Source organism: Aquarana catesbeiana, linkage group LG04, assembly GCF_042186555.1.
Source record: "Aquarana catesbeiana isolate 2022-GZ linkage group LG04, ASM4218655v1, whole genome shotgun sequence".
Classification (NCBI taxonomy): Eukaryota; Metazoa; Chordata; class Amphibia; order Anura; family Ranidae; genus Aquarana; species Aquarana catesbeiana.
The window spans coordinates 262,783,446-262,798,046 of NC_133327.1; the positions used below are offsets into that span (position 1 = coordinate 262,783,446).

General features: G+C 42.0%; 1 protein-coding gene across 1 annotated transcript in view; it reads left to right on the forward strand.

The window, feature by feature from the left end:
- Positions 1–14,601, forward strand: part of TFRC (transferrin receptor) — a gene marked incomplete in the record, with an annotated part of 89,599 nt that overhangs the window by 26,678 nt on the left and 48,320 nt on the right. The window contains 2 exon segments of the mRNA XM_073626440.1: positions 12,000–12,045; positions 14,012–14,216. Coding sequence (XP_073482541.1) covers positions 12,000–12,045; positions 14,012–14,216 — 251 coding nt within the window.

The following is a 14,601-nucleotide window of genomic DNA, read 5'->3' on the forward strand; positions in this document are numbered from 1 at the left end:
GAAAATGTTATAAACCTGTACAGTGTAGGAGATATTTCCAGTGCATGCAGCCAGTGACCTCACTGGTGCATGCGCTCTGAAGGAACGGCCCATGGGTGCCATTCCATTCCTTCCGTCCGTGTGTGTCTGTCTTTTTAAATGTAATGCAGAGGATGCATTAACCGCTTCCATACCAGGCTAGACTATGTTCCCTCCCGCCACCTGTAAAGGCAATCAAGTGACTAAACAGCTGCTATGATTGCTTTTACTTTACAGGGAATCGCTGGTGGAATAAAGATATATGAATGATGCTTGTAGCTGCAGGCATCATTCAGATATCTTCACTGAAAACCCAGGACATCATGACGTTCAGTGGTATGGAAGTGGTTAAGGTTAAAAACCATTAGTGTTTAGAACCACTTTAACCACTTACCAACCGGCCCATAGCCGAATGACGGCTGCAGGGCGGTTGGATAACTCTGGGTGGACGTACTATGACGTCCTCCCAGAATTCCCCTCTTGCGCGCCCCCTGGGGCGCGCACCCGAACACATCCGTGACCGCCGGGTCCAGGGGACCCGGCGCATCACGGATCCCGGTAAATGGCCGCTGATCACGGCCGTTTACCATGTGATCGAGCCGTCAAATGACGGCGGGATCACATGTAAACAGACCGGCGTCATCTGATGACGCCGGTTCCTCTCCTCCCCTCCTGTGTACCGATCGGTACACTGTGTGCGGGGAGGGGGACGGATGGATGTCTCTAGCGCTGTGGGCTGTATGTGTAGTGCCCACAGCGCTGCACAGAGACATCCATCCATCCATCCATCCATGCTCAGCCATCCCTCACTACTGCAATGCTGTGCAATACTCTGCAATACCCCCACAATACTCTGCAATACCCCCACAATACTCTGCAATACCCCGACAATACTCTGCAATACCCCGACAATACTCTGCAATACCCCGACAATACTCTGCAATGCCCCCCGCCATACTCTGCAATGCCCCCCGCCATACTCTGCAATGCCCCCCGCCATACTCTGCAATGCCCCCCGCCATACTCTGCAATGCCCCCCGCCATGCTGAGCCATGCTCAGCTGTACTCGCCCTCTGTATGTGGCCAGGCTGTGGAAGTCTCACACATGTGGTATCGCCGTACTCAGGAGGAGCAGGAGAATCTATTTTGGGGTGTCATTTTTGGCATGTACATGTTATGTGGTAGAAATATTGTATAAATGGACAACTTTGTGTTAAAAAAAAAAAAAGCGTTTTAACCACTTCCCGCCCGCCGGCCATCATACAACGTCCTTGACTTTGTGCGGAGATATCTGAATGATGGTTGCAGCTACGGGCATCATTCAGATATCAGTTTTTTCAGCCGGCGATTCCCTACACCATGAGAACGATCATAGCAGCTGTTCCACTGCTTGATCGTTCTTACGGGAGGCGAGAGGGGACGTCCCCCCCCCTTCCCGCCGCCTTGCGGTGCTTCTACCGACTCACCGCTACAATCGAAGCCAGGATCTTCTTTTTTCTTTTTTTTTTTTTTTTTTTTTTTTTAATTTCAGGCTTCCCAGCCTAGAGGTGAGATGTGGGGTCTTATTGACCCCATATATCACTGTAAAGAGGACCTGTCATGCCATATTCCTATTACAAGGATGTTTATATTCCTTGTAATAGAAATAAAAGTGGTCAAAAATTTTTTTTTTTTTTGGAAAAAAGCATCAAACTAAAATAAAGTAAAATGAACAATAAAAAAAAAAAAAAAAAAAAAATTTTTTAAAGCGCCCCTGTCCCTGTGTGCTCGCATGCAGAAGCGAACGCATACGTAAGTCCCGCCCACATATGAAAACGGTGTTCAAACCACACATGTGAGGTATCGCTGCGATCGGTAGAGCGAGAGCAATAATTTTGGCCCTAGACCTGCTCTGTAACTCAAAACATGTAACCAGTAAAAAATTTTAAAGCGTCGCCTATGGGGATTTATGAGTAGCAAAGTTTGGCGCCCTTCCACAAGCGCGTGCAATTTTGAAGGGTGACATGTTGGGTATCTATTTACTCGGCGTAACTTCATCTTTCACATTATGCAAAAACATTGGGCTAACTTTATTATTTTGTTTTTTGTAAAGCACAAAACAGTTTTTTTTTCCAAAAAAAGCGTTAAAAAAATTGCTGCGCAAATACTGTGCGAGATAAAAAGTTGCAACGACCGCCATTGTATTCTCTAGGGTCTTTGCTAAAAAAACATATATAATGTTTTGGGGTTCTAAGTAATTTTCTAGCTAATAAATGATGATTTTTACATGTAGGAGAGAAATGTCAGAATTGGCCTGGGTGCTCCAGAACGCCTGAAGGTGCTCCCCTGCATGTTGGGCCTCTGTATGTGGCCACGCTGTGTAAAAGTCTCACACATGTGGTATCACCGTACTCGGGAGTAATAGCAGAATGTGTTTTGGGGTGTAATTTGTGGTATGCATATGCGGTCTGTGAGAAATACCCTGCTAATATGACAATTTTGTGGAAAAAAAAAAAAAAAGTAAAAAAAAACCTTGATTTTGCAAAGAATTGTGGGAAAAAATGACAACTTCAAAAAACTCACCATGCATCTTTCTAAATACCTTGGAATGTCTTCTTTCCAAAAAGGGGTCATTTGGGGGTTATTTGTACTTTTCTGGCATGTTAGGGTCTCAAGAAATGAGATAGGCCGTCAGTAATTCAGGTGTGATCAATTTTCAGATATTCGCACCATAGCTTTTGGACTCTATAACTTTCAAAAAGACCAAATAATATCCACCGATTTGGGTTATTTTTACCAAAGATATGTAGCGGTATAAATTTTGGCCAAAATATATGAAGAAAAATTACTAATTTGCAAAATATTATAACAGAAATGAAGAAAAATGTATTTTTTTACAGATTTTTCGGTCTTTTTTCTTTTACGGCGCAAAAAATAAAGAAACCAGCAGTGATTAAATACCACCAAAAGAAAGCTCTATTTGTGTGAAAAAAAGGACAAAAATTTCATAAAGATACAGTGTTGCATGACTGCGTAATTGTCATTCAAAATGTGAGAGCACCAAAAGCTGAAAATTGGTCTGGTTAGGAAGGGGGTTTAAGTGCCCAGTTGTCAAGTGGTTAAGTATTAGGCACATCTACTGCCTCCTTCCTACAATGCAGTCTTGGGCTTTTGCCAGGCCCATGTGCTGTCATTTGGGATAGTGCGAGGGGTCTTTATCCCTATGTGAAACTCCAGGCTTTTAGTATCCAATCCTTGGGGGCAGGGGAAATTAAGGGTGTGTAAGTACTTTATGGAATCTCTTATTTAGAGGCGGATTTTCCTCTACTTCTGACTTTTGTTGCTAAAAATTTTGAAAATGATTCCCTACAAAGAATACCGTTAAGCTGAACTCTGTGAAAAGTACAAATCCCTTGCAGCATCAACTGCTTGTTTATTTCTAAGAGACTAGGAAAAGCAGTATTTTTCTGATCCTCTGCTCCCACAGCCCCCTCAGCACTGCAAGGCTGGTCCCCGCAGCTTCTGTCCTGCACACTGGTGGCCAATTGTTTGGATGTCAAGAATGATGCAGGGCCCATAGCCCTGCATTGGATGTGAGGACACTGAGGAACAGTCCACTGCTGAAGTGTAAGGCCCCTTTCACACGATCGGACTGTTCAGGTCCGCCTGTCGGTTTTGACGGCGGACCTGTACGGGCGCTCCATGTTAGCCTATGGAGTGACGGATGTCAGCGGAGACATGTCCGCTGACATCCGACCCCGTCCGATCCGCTAAAAGCAGACGGGTGGCCCTACGTCCGGATCCGTCGCGATCGGGTAAGATCTGATGAAAACGGACATGCTGTCCGTTTTCATCCGATCCCTCCATAGGCAGCAGCGGCGCCTGACAAGCCCCTCCCCGCTCAGTGAGCAGAGAGGGACCTGTCATCCGCCGGCTCAGCGGAGATCAACGGAGAGATCTCCCGCTGAGCCGGCGGACCGAGGCGGGCTCCGTGGAAGCCTCGTGTGAATGAGGGCTAAAGAGTCCAGTCTGCTGGGGAACAAGCAATTGAGTAAAACTGTTTTTCCCATCACTTAGACAGAAATAAGCATTTAACACTTGCAGTGCAGACACACCCCCACTGCAAGAGTGAATTTTTAATCTTCCTGGAGTTGAGCTTAATACTTGCCTCTCATGCTGCCAGTTCCTGTTGTGAAGAGAAAAGAGCAGCTAAAGAATCTGACAATTCTGGGGCTGTTCGATTCCTGGTCCCCTGCTGTGCTCAGATAGCTATAGTACATGCACAGCTGTACGATTTGTCATCTTTTTTTACTTGCAAAAAAATATGTAATTGACTTGGTGTAACAGCCTTGGTGTAACAGAAGAAGATGGACCACAATGAAAATTTCAAACAGAAGTGCAAACTGAACCCTGTATATATTTACTTTTTTTTTTTTTTTCAGTTGAATACTGAAATTATCTTTTGGAGATTTGGCAACCCTTCACAAAAAAGGGGCAAACCCCTTAAACTGGGTAACAGTCCAATGAGCATGCCAAACAAATGTTCAAAGTTGTGTTTTTTTTTTTTTTTTTTTTTTTTTTTTTTACAAAAAATTGGTTCATTGCAGAAAAAAATCCAACGCGTTTTTGGTGCCCATCCAGAAGCCTGCCCTTCTGAAACTGTTCCAGGCAGTACATCACATCTGGTATCTTCTTACCTGATTTATGCACAAAAGTTTTAAAGTTATTGTAAACATCAAACATGAAATAATGAATAAAGCATATCCCTCTATAGTGTGTACTTGTCTCTATCCAGATCAACAAGTGTCATTTCTGTCTGCTGCTTTGTTCCTCTATCAGCATGAGTCACTCCTGACATATTTTTCTGATACCAGAGAGAGATCTCTGGCTGATTGACAGCATCAGCATTGTTCCTGTGTGAAGGGGGCTGTATCCCTTCCCTCCAATCAGCTCTGAGCTCTCCTCGTTGAGCTCTTAGCAAAGTGTAACTTCAGCTCAGAACGTTCAGAGAGCTTTATAAATTCTGGACTTTGAATTTATGTAGAGAAGACTACAGATAAACTAGTACAATGTAAGTCTGAGTGTTTAATCTGTATCACCTGATGCCAGTCAATTCGCTGGGTATGAATAAACCCTGATGAATGGGAAGTCTATGCCTCCTAAATTGCTACTAAGCCAAATTATTAACTTTGGACTCCTGAATATCTGGTGCTCTTGGAGATTATATATATATATATATATATATATATATATATATATATATATATATATATATATATATATATATATATATATATATATATATATATATATATATATATATATATATATATGAGAGATCTCTTTGAGGAAGTAAACCCTGATAGGAAGAATCAAACTACCATGGCAAATATAACAAAAGTGTAGGCAGCGCTTTAAAAACACCTAAATGGTGTAATCAATATATCTCTGTATACCACACATTATATAATCAGGTGATACATAAAAATAAAGTGCATAGGTGAGAGAGTCCATAATTCAAATGGTTAAAAAGTCCATAGGATAATCCAGAGAGGGGGGTTAATTTCTAAAAGATGGTAAACTGTCACCGACACCACCACACGTGAAGAGCCAGGGGAGTACTCGCATCCCCCTCTGAATGGATCTCTTACCAGAAAGGATAAAGTGATAGGCAGGTAAATGACACTTGTTAACACACTTTATATTCAATCAAATTTCTTCAAACATATCAGATATGGAGGGAGCGTGTACCTCTAAACTTGTATGCAACCGTTTCTTCTCGTTTTCCTCTGTGCTACACCTTAAAACTCCACCAGATGCTTCCACCACCTCCATTTGTGCCTGTATCATTTCCTGTGCACGCTGCTTTTTCTCCACATTTAAAATAATGCTCTTTAAATTGAGGATCTAGAACTGTGTAATGCAGTACAGTGGGTTTGACTCAGTGTCTTGAAACCGGTTGGTAACGGCCTCCAGTAGAGTGGTTTTAGCTGTTTTTACGCCATGGTCTGTTTCTATCTCTTTTCCTAGCAGATGCTTCAGTGCAGCAATCAAAGGAATAACTTCAGCAATGGAAGCATTAGTTGAGCTTATTTCTTTTAACTTTTCAAATGGAGATAGAAGAGACAAACTATTTTCAACTAATGTCCACTGATGTGCGCTCAGTGTTGCTGGCAGCTCGTAATCTGCAGTGTATGCAGCTAAAAAACGCTTTGTTCAAAAGGGCTTTGTAGCATATAGTAGGTGCTGTTCCAACGAGTGGCTACATCTTGCTGCAGTCGTTTCGGTGCCATTCCAAACTGCATCTGCAAAGCTTGTAATCTTTTTTTTTTCCTTTTTTTTATTCCTTTTGATATATCAGATATGGTGCGCTGACTCATCAATCCTTCATTCACAGCCAATTGCAGTGTGTGTGCCATACATGGTATGCTTTTAAGTTCACTGTCCTCCATTGCCTTTGCCATGTTCCACGCATTATCTCTGACAATCAGATGCACTTTAGACTTCTCAGTGTGTCAAGCATGGTTTTTAAAGCATCAGATATTGCTGCTGTAGTATGTGATTCAACAAATTCACGTGTGTTAAGTAGAATGTTTTGCAATTGAAATTTTGTCATCTATCCACTGCGCTGTCAGGCTAAGCGTGCTCGTTGGACTGACGTCTGAACTCCAAATGTTGGTAGTGAAACTGATTGCTGTGATGGCAGTAGTCATGAGCTCATGAACGTGTTTTCTAACACTGCAAAACGATTCAGGTAGACTGGTATCTGCAAAGTAGCGTCTGCTTGGTAGTTACGCGGCTCAATATGTTGCATGAGTCTACGGAATCCAACGTCCTTCACAACAGAGAATGGCTGGCCGTCTAATGCAACAAATTCCATAATTTTATTTGTAATGGCACGAGCTTTGGGACTGTCACGTGTGTGTGTATATGTATGTGTGTATATGTATGTGTGTATATGTATGTGTGTATATGTATGTGTGTATATGTATGTGTGTATATGTATGTGTGTATATGTATGTATATGTATGTGTGTATATATATATATATATATATATATATATATATATATATATATATATATATATATATATATATATATATATATATATATATATATATATATATATATATATATATATATATATATATATATTTTTTTAATCTTTTCAAAGACTGTGGCCACAGATGGTGTTAAACCTGAGGCACTTTTTGGAAGTGGCACTGTTTTTTCTTGTAATCTGAATGCTGAACTGGATGATGTGTTTTCAAGTGGTGTATCAGACCTGTTGTTGAAAAATGCCTTGGCACTGTACTACCTCTTGACATTTCTGCTGAGCAAAGACTACAGATTGCAAATTTGGGGTCTTTATCAGAAACTTAAATATTTCCACACTGCAGTCCACCTTTGCTGGTAGCGCAGTTTAATAGCATAGAATGATTTATAGTGGGAGTGAAATCTGGAGGGGGGGGGGGAGGATGAAATTAATACAATTTATAAAACCATTTAAAAGCTAAACCCTAGGAGGCAGTTTTTTTTTTTTTTTTTGTGCAGCTCTTGCCATGCAAGGTAGTTATGTCTGCACTGCCGTACATCTGACTCGTACCAAAAAGATAATTGAACTGATTACATTTAATATGGAATGCTTGCAAATTGATATATATTAAGCTATTCTGTAGTATACTATAAACTTCATGCTCATGTTGTCATTGAATTTGTCAGCTTAGTATTATAAGTTATGCTACACTGACATGACAGCAAGTGCATGAGTTTCAGTACAGGCAGTCCCAGAGTTACGAACAACTCCTACTTACGAACGAAGCTCAATGCTGGTCCTGGATACCGCCGAGCAGCCATCTTGCAGCGCTAGACACATCCCACACTGCAGTACTGTATGGCCAGAAGAGCCCCAGATGACATGACTGCATGGCCGGAACATTCCACATCCCTGCACAGGCTGAAGTTACACTTAAAAATGCACTGTTTCGACTTACAAACAAATTCCACTTAAGAACAAACCTACAGTCCCTATTGTGTTCATAACCCGGGGACCGCCTGTACTATAATAACATAAATAATACTTCTAGTTGGATTGTTTCTGTCAGTTTAAGTAAGGCAAAAGCGGCAATGCTCACCAGCAAATAGTAGTAATGGTAGCCATGCAGGAGGGACAGTGCCCACTCTTGTACTTGAGTATGCTATGTGCAGCCCTCTATGAAGCCGCCTCTTGGGGTCCCAGCATCGCCTCGCGGACACTCCTTGTGCTTGAGGGGAAGGTGCCAGCGTCTCCGGGAACGTGCTTACGAGTGCGGCGTCTTAACCGTGAGGAACGTGCATGCTGCCCACACGAGTGACGTCACCCGCTGGTTCTACCACCGCTACTGCGCATGCGCGATTTTCGGCAAATTGCCAAAAAGGACATTTTCGCCCGATATGTTTTGGTGCCCGAAATTTCGGTGCATCCCTAACTCAGTCTTCATATGCGTAATCTGTATACAGAATTGTAGCCTGGGACAGGCGCTAACCACTTCTGGGAATAGGGTGTGTAAGGACGTTGCATACAGGCGGCGCCAATGTATGTGCCATCACGCTCCTGATTCCCCGAAGTGGTTTGCATGAAACCTGTTAATAAAAGCTTTCCTGATGGATGGAGGGACAGCTGAAGCCATTTTTGTGATTCGCTGTATTGGCCTGCGATCCTGTAAAACTTTTATGCCTATATCGTCAGGCTATACACAGTTGAAATCCTTATACTGTAAATATTTATAAAATTAGTGGTTAAACGTAGAACAATAGAAGTCTGTTTAAAGTGTGTTTTTAACCTGAACGTTTAAATGTCGTCTGTACTATATCTATTCCACAAAAATCAGACCACCACCACCCCCTTGCAAAAAAGCCAATCTATAATAAGGTGCATGCAAGCACACTTGCCTATGTCCATGCTGTCTTTGTCTTGTGGATCCTTTTCAGGCTGCCTCTGTGATGCTGGTGTCCTTGCTCTCATACCGCCATTTTGAGTTGCGTAGTTTGTCTCGTGTGTTCGCATTAAGACTTTACATGTGAAAAGTCCATACTTGCCCAAAGATCTCGGAGCAAGCAAATGAGCCTAATGCCATATCTTGCAAGTGCGAGACTAAGCACATTACATCAATACATTTCCTGATGCATGTGCGCAGAATCAGAATACTGTGATATCACAGCTTGGTTTATGATCTCCTTAAAGGTGTTAGTGAAGTTACCTCATGATTCATCCGTGCAGCCAGGGTTAGGTCACTAGTCTCTCAGATGAGTCGGGAAGTGGTTCTATTGGGGAGATTTCCTTTCCCTTCCTGTCCCATAGTCAAAACGAGAAGTGAGAGGGTGTCCATCCAAAGTTTCCCCATAGGAAGATTCTCCTCTGTGATGCTGGGCCTCCCAGCATCAGAGGCAGTAACGGGTAACCCAACAATTTTTTTTTTTTTTTTTTTTTTTTTTTTCTTTTACTTTGCTATTAACAGGACAAATGGAGGATGAATATCCCTAAGACCCCTTTCACACTTGTGCGACTTCAAAGTTGCACGATTTTTAACGTGATTTTGCTGCGATTTGGAATCGGTACTACTTTGTTACAACTTTACAGGGTTGGGGTTTACAAATGCTTTGTCCCTCAGCTTGTGCTTACAGCTTATGCTTACAAAGTCGTACTGAAATTGTGTCTTTTCGGGTACGATTTGCATGCTACTTGAGGGTTTAACATTGAGGTCTATGGACATCAACTCGCATGGAATTTGGACCAAAGTAGTGCAGGGACTACTTTGAAGTCGGCACGACCTTAGTCGTGCCAATATGAATGGTAGTCATTGAAAATCGTGGAGAATGACTTGTCTAGAGGTCGACCGATATATCGGCCGATAGTTGGGGTTTTTTACTTAATCGGCATTAGCCGATTGTACTGATAAAAAAAGCCGATATAACTTCAGTGTGACTTGCAAATGACTTCTGTAATAGAAGTCAATACAAGTTGCCTGAAAACTGTGAAGTGACTTCTCCCTCCTCTGGGCAGCCTGCCAAATCTGATAAAAAGAACCTGAAGGATACAATGTTTACACTTATGAATGAACTGAGCTCAGTGTGTAGAAGCTCTCAGTTTAACCATTTAAAGACTAAATCTTTTCTGACACTTGTTGCTTACAAGTAAAAATCCTGTATTTTCTGCTAGAAAATCACTTAGAACCCCCAAACATTATGTATATTTTTTTAGCAGAGACCCTAGGGAATAAAATGGCGGTTGTTGCAATATTTTATGTCACACGGTATTTGCGCAGCGGTCTTTCAAATGCAATTTAAAAAAAAAAAAAATACACAAATTAAAAAAAACCTAAGCAGTAAAGTTGGCCCTTTTTTTTTTTTTTTTTTTTTTTTTTTTTTTTTTTTCATCCAGAAGTTTTGATTACCTGTTTTTGTGTATTTATTTAATTTTTTTTAAAGTCAGCAGCTACAAATACTGCAGCTGCTGACTTTTAAAACATGGACACTTACCTGTCCAGGGCGCCCGCGATGTCGGCACCCGAGGCTGAACTGTCTCTCCGTCCTCGGGTGCTGCCGCCTCCATCTTCGGTAAGGGAATCAGGAAGTGAAGCCCTGCGGCTTCACTTCCCGGTTCCCTACTGCGCATGCGCGAGTCGCGCAGCGCAATACGGATGGTCCCTGCTGCCTCTGGGACCCGTGTGTTTCCCAGCAGGCAGCGGGGAGGGAGCAGGAAGTTGCGTAAATAACCGCAGATTCTGCGGCTATCTATGCCGGAAGTGGGTACAGATACCTGTAATATACAGGTATCTGTACCCCCCTCCCCCCTGAAAGGTGCCAACTGTGTCACCGGAGGGGGGGAGGAATCTGATGAGTGGAAGTTCCACTTTTGGGTGGAACTCCACTTTAAGAGAGTGTGTTTTTTTTTTTTTTTTTTTTTTTTTTTTTTTTTTAAAAACACATCTAAATTCTACATACAAGTGAACTGATTGGAGGTTTGTTTTGTTTAAATGTAAAAAATTTTCTGTATCACTGAAGGTTGCTTTCACACTGGAGCGGGCATGCGTTGACGGTAAAAAGCTGTTAGTTTTTGCGGCTCTTTACCATCATTTTAGCAGCGCTATTCGGCTGCTAGCAGGGCGCTTATAACCCAGCTAGTAGCCGAGGAAGGGGTTAAATGCGCCGCTGCCAAAACGCTTTGCAGGCGATTCTGCACCGGTGCACATTCATTTCAATGGGCAGGAGTGGTGGTATACACCGCTCCAAAGATGCTGCTTGCAGGACTTTTTTTTTAACATCCTGCCAGCGCATCGCCTCAGTGTGAAAACACTCGGGCTTTCACACTGAGACTGCAGGGGAGCCGTTTGACAGGCACTTTACAGGCGCTATTTTTAGCCCAAAAGCGCCTGAAAAATGCCCCATTGTGAAAGGGGTCTAACTGTTAGATTTTATAAGATGAAGAAAAAAAAAAAAAATCGGCCTAATATATCGGCCCAAAAAAATTGGCATCACATATCGGCCATCGGCCACCGCGATTTCTAAATATCGGCATCGGCCAGAGAAAAACCCATATCGGTCGACCTCTAGACTTGTCATGCGATTTTGCAGTACAAAATTGTGGAACAAGTCGTAGAAGTGTGAAAGGGGCCTAACTGTAGCCCAGACAGCAAAAAAACTGACGTTTTTATGTTGGATGTTTCTAATCTCCCTCCATTCCAAAAAAAAATATTTTAGCTATACTTTTAATGGCAGGATTACCAGGTAAAAACAAAGGGGTGAAAAAGAAAACTGACCCCAACTAATCTTGCAGTAGAAGCACTAGTGCATTACTTGTTAGGCTGCGCATATTTGGCTGCATTATTTATAGGTTTGATAAATACTGGGTATTATACTTTTACAAGTGTGTGTGTGTGCTCTGTGAAGGGAGGCGTTTTTACACTAATTTCTCACTTTTTTTTTTTTTTTTTTTTTTTTTTTTTTTTTTTCCCCCCTCTAGGGGCTTGATCAAGATGGAAAGGGCAAGGTCTGCGGTTACAAACTTTGTAAGTAGTTGCATTATTTGCTTTCTGTGTAACATATAAGATCTGGAACCACTACCCCCCCCTATGTATATTGAAAACATTTAATCACACAGACTAAGTTTCATGGCAAAATCGAGGCGATCTTGCGTGACAAAGTCTAAGTGTGAATTTGGAAGCCATGGGTAAATTTCTTACCCCCTGGCTTTGTTTCCACTTTACTAGAGCCTTAACGTCACCCGTCTTGTAGCCATCCTAAATGTGCTCAACTAACCACCTGCTTCCTTCTCCAAATTCCCAATTCCTACCTTACCCCCACCCCCCCTTTTTTATTTATTTATTTATTTATTTTCCCCTTCTCTATTCCTTAGCATACATTACTTGATTTTGAGTGCCAATCATGCACCCTACATACTTTGGAATGTCTGGTTCAGGGCCTATTGATGCCTGATATCCCTCTGTTCTCATTCTATAAGGAGTGACGCCCTTGTTGCTAATCTGTATCAACTGCCATTTGTTAATTCAAAAGGTCGTAGTAATAACTGACTTGTGTAGTATGAACTGTGGGTGTGATGCCCACTTCAACCTGTCACAACATTGTCAGGATCTGGGCAGCCGTGAATGATGATCTGTAGCTTTTATGTGCAGAATATATGCAAACAGGCATCACTGACATCTTAGGCTAAGTTTAGGCATGCAGTTGGGTGGTAAAAATGTGATTGAGCCACATTTTTAGCACCCTCCAATAACCTCTGCTCCTAGTCTTCCTTCACGATCATGGTCTCTGACTCATGCTAAGTGTTACTTTTTTAAAGTGGTTGTAAACCCTTACAGACCACTTTTCACTACAGGTAAGCCTATAATAAGGCTTACCTGTAGCTACCATGGATCTCTTCTAAACCTGCATGGTTTAGGAGATCTCCCCCTTATCAGCATGTCCCGACGTCGGCGCACTGAAGCAACGGCTCATATCTGCCGTTACCGGCGGCTTCCGCGCGCGGGAGTGATGTCATCGCAGCTCCGGCCAATCACTGCACCGGAGACTGCGATGCCAGGAACTCGTAGACATGTTTTACAACCACTTTAAAAGGTAGTTATCACACTTGAAAAATGTATACAGTGTACAGGATGACTTTGTACCCTGTTTTCCGACAAATGTATAGAAATCCTTCACCAAAAGGAAACTTCTGAGCAAATGCCATTTTTGCATGTCAGTCTTTTAAAATATTCAGATTGCCAATACAAATATCTTGTGGAAATGTTGGTTGCCTTTTAAACTGTATATAGGCAAACAATTTTTTTTTCTTAACTTGGCTACAGTGGGAAAGTGTCTATTTTTCCTGTCTGCATCCTAAATCGGGAGAATCACCGGTATTTGTGCAGGTGACCATTGTCACAGGGAAAGTGAGGGAAAATGCAAATTTGAGCTGACCCCAGAGCAGGAGAGTAAATCTTCCAAAGAAGACAACTGTCGGAGGAGAAATCCCCTCACTTTGGGCGATTACCCCTAACATTCCTGTTGCATCTCTGGGACAGGAAGTGCAATTTCCTTCCTGGAGCGAAGAAATGTGAGAGCTAATGGAGATGAAACACATTTGTGATGCAACAGAGAAGATGGATTGGACTATGCATGGCCTGGAACAAGAGGTTGCCTGTCTTGGCAAATGGTAACAAGTTAGGTTAATGAGTACATGGGTGTAGGGTAACAGATCAGCATTGACACTATAAACTGCAGCCACAACAAGTGAGCCCATCATTGTAAGGCAAGCAAATGACACGGGGGACTATAACTTCACAAATACCTCATTAAAACCATAAAACATTTGAAAGTGTACAATGCCTTTCCACTTTTATGATATATCTGTTTAGCACACGTCTCTAAATGTAAAAAAAAAATCTGATATTTTGATTTACCCATTTCTGGTTTTGGACAATGATTGTAATGTTCTCAAGCTTTTTCATATTCTAAACTGTAATAAATGTTTACTAGTTTGGCAGGGTCCCTCTCGCATACACTCGCTTCAGTTTGACGCCGCAGACAGATGGGGATGCTAGCCAGGTGGAAATGAAACTGGCAGATGATGAAGAGTGTGGCGAAACAATGGGAGAACCTGTTATAAATCCCAGAGAGGGAAACAATGGAAGCAGAAGCTTGTGTCTTAAAATCCTGGCAGTGGTTCTGCTGTTCTTCATTGGTAAATACTAAAACTTTTGTTTTAAAGTGGATGTAAACCAGAATTTTTTTGGATTTTTTTTTTTTTTTTTTTTTTTTTTTTTTTTTTTTTGTCATAATGTAGATTTTAAGATTTCCTATCATTTGAGCCCAGTCTTGCCACAAAGAGTTAATCCAGCTCTGAGCAATCCCCTTATATTGTTCAGTGAGATAAAACTTGACAAACAGAGAAAAACTTTGTCAAATCCTGGGGCTACTTCAACCACTTTGGTTACCTGCACTCTAGCATTGATTGCACTCCCTCATGCTTGACCAGCCTTTTAGCTGCTCCAAGGGATTGGATTGGGGGGGGGGGGTGAGGAAATTTGTGACTGGCTGACAATGAGAAAGCACAATGTCTAGCAAGT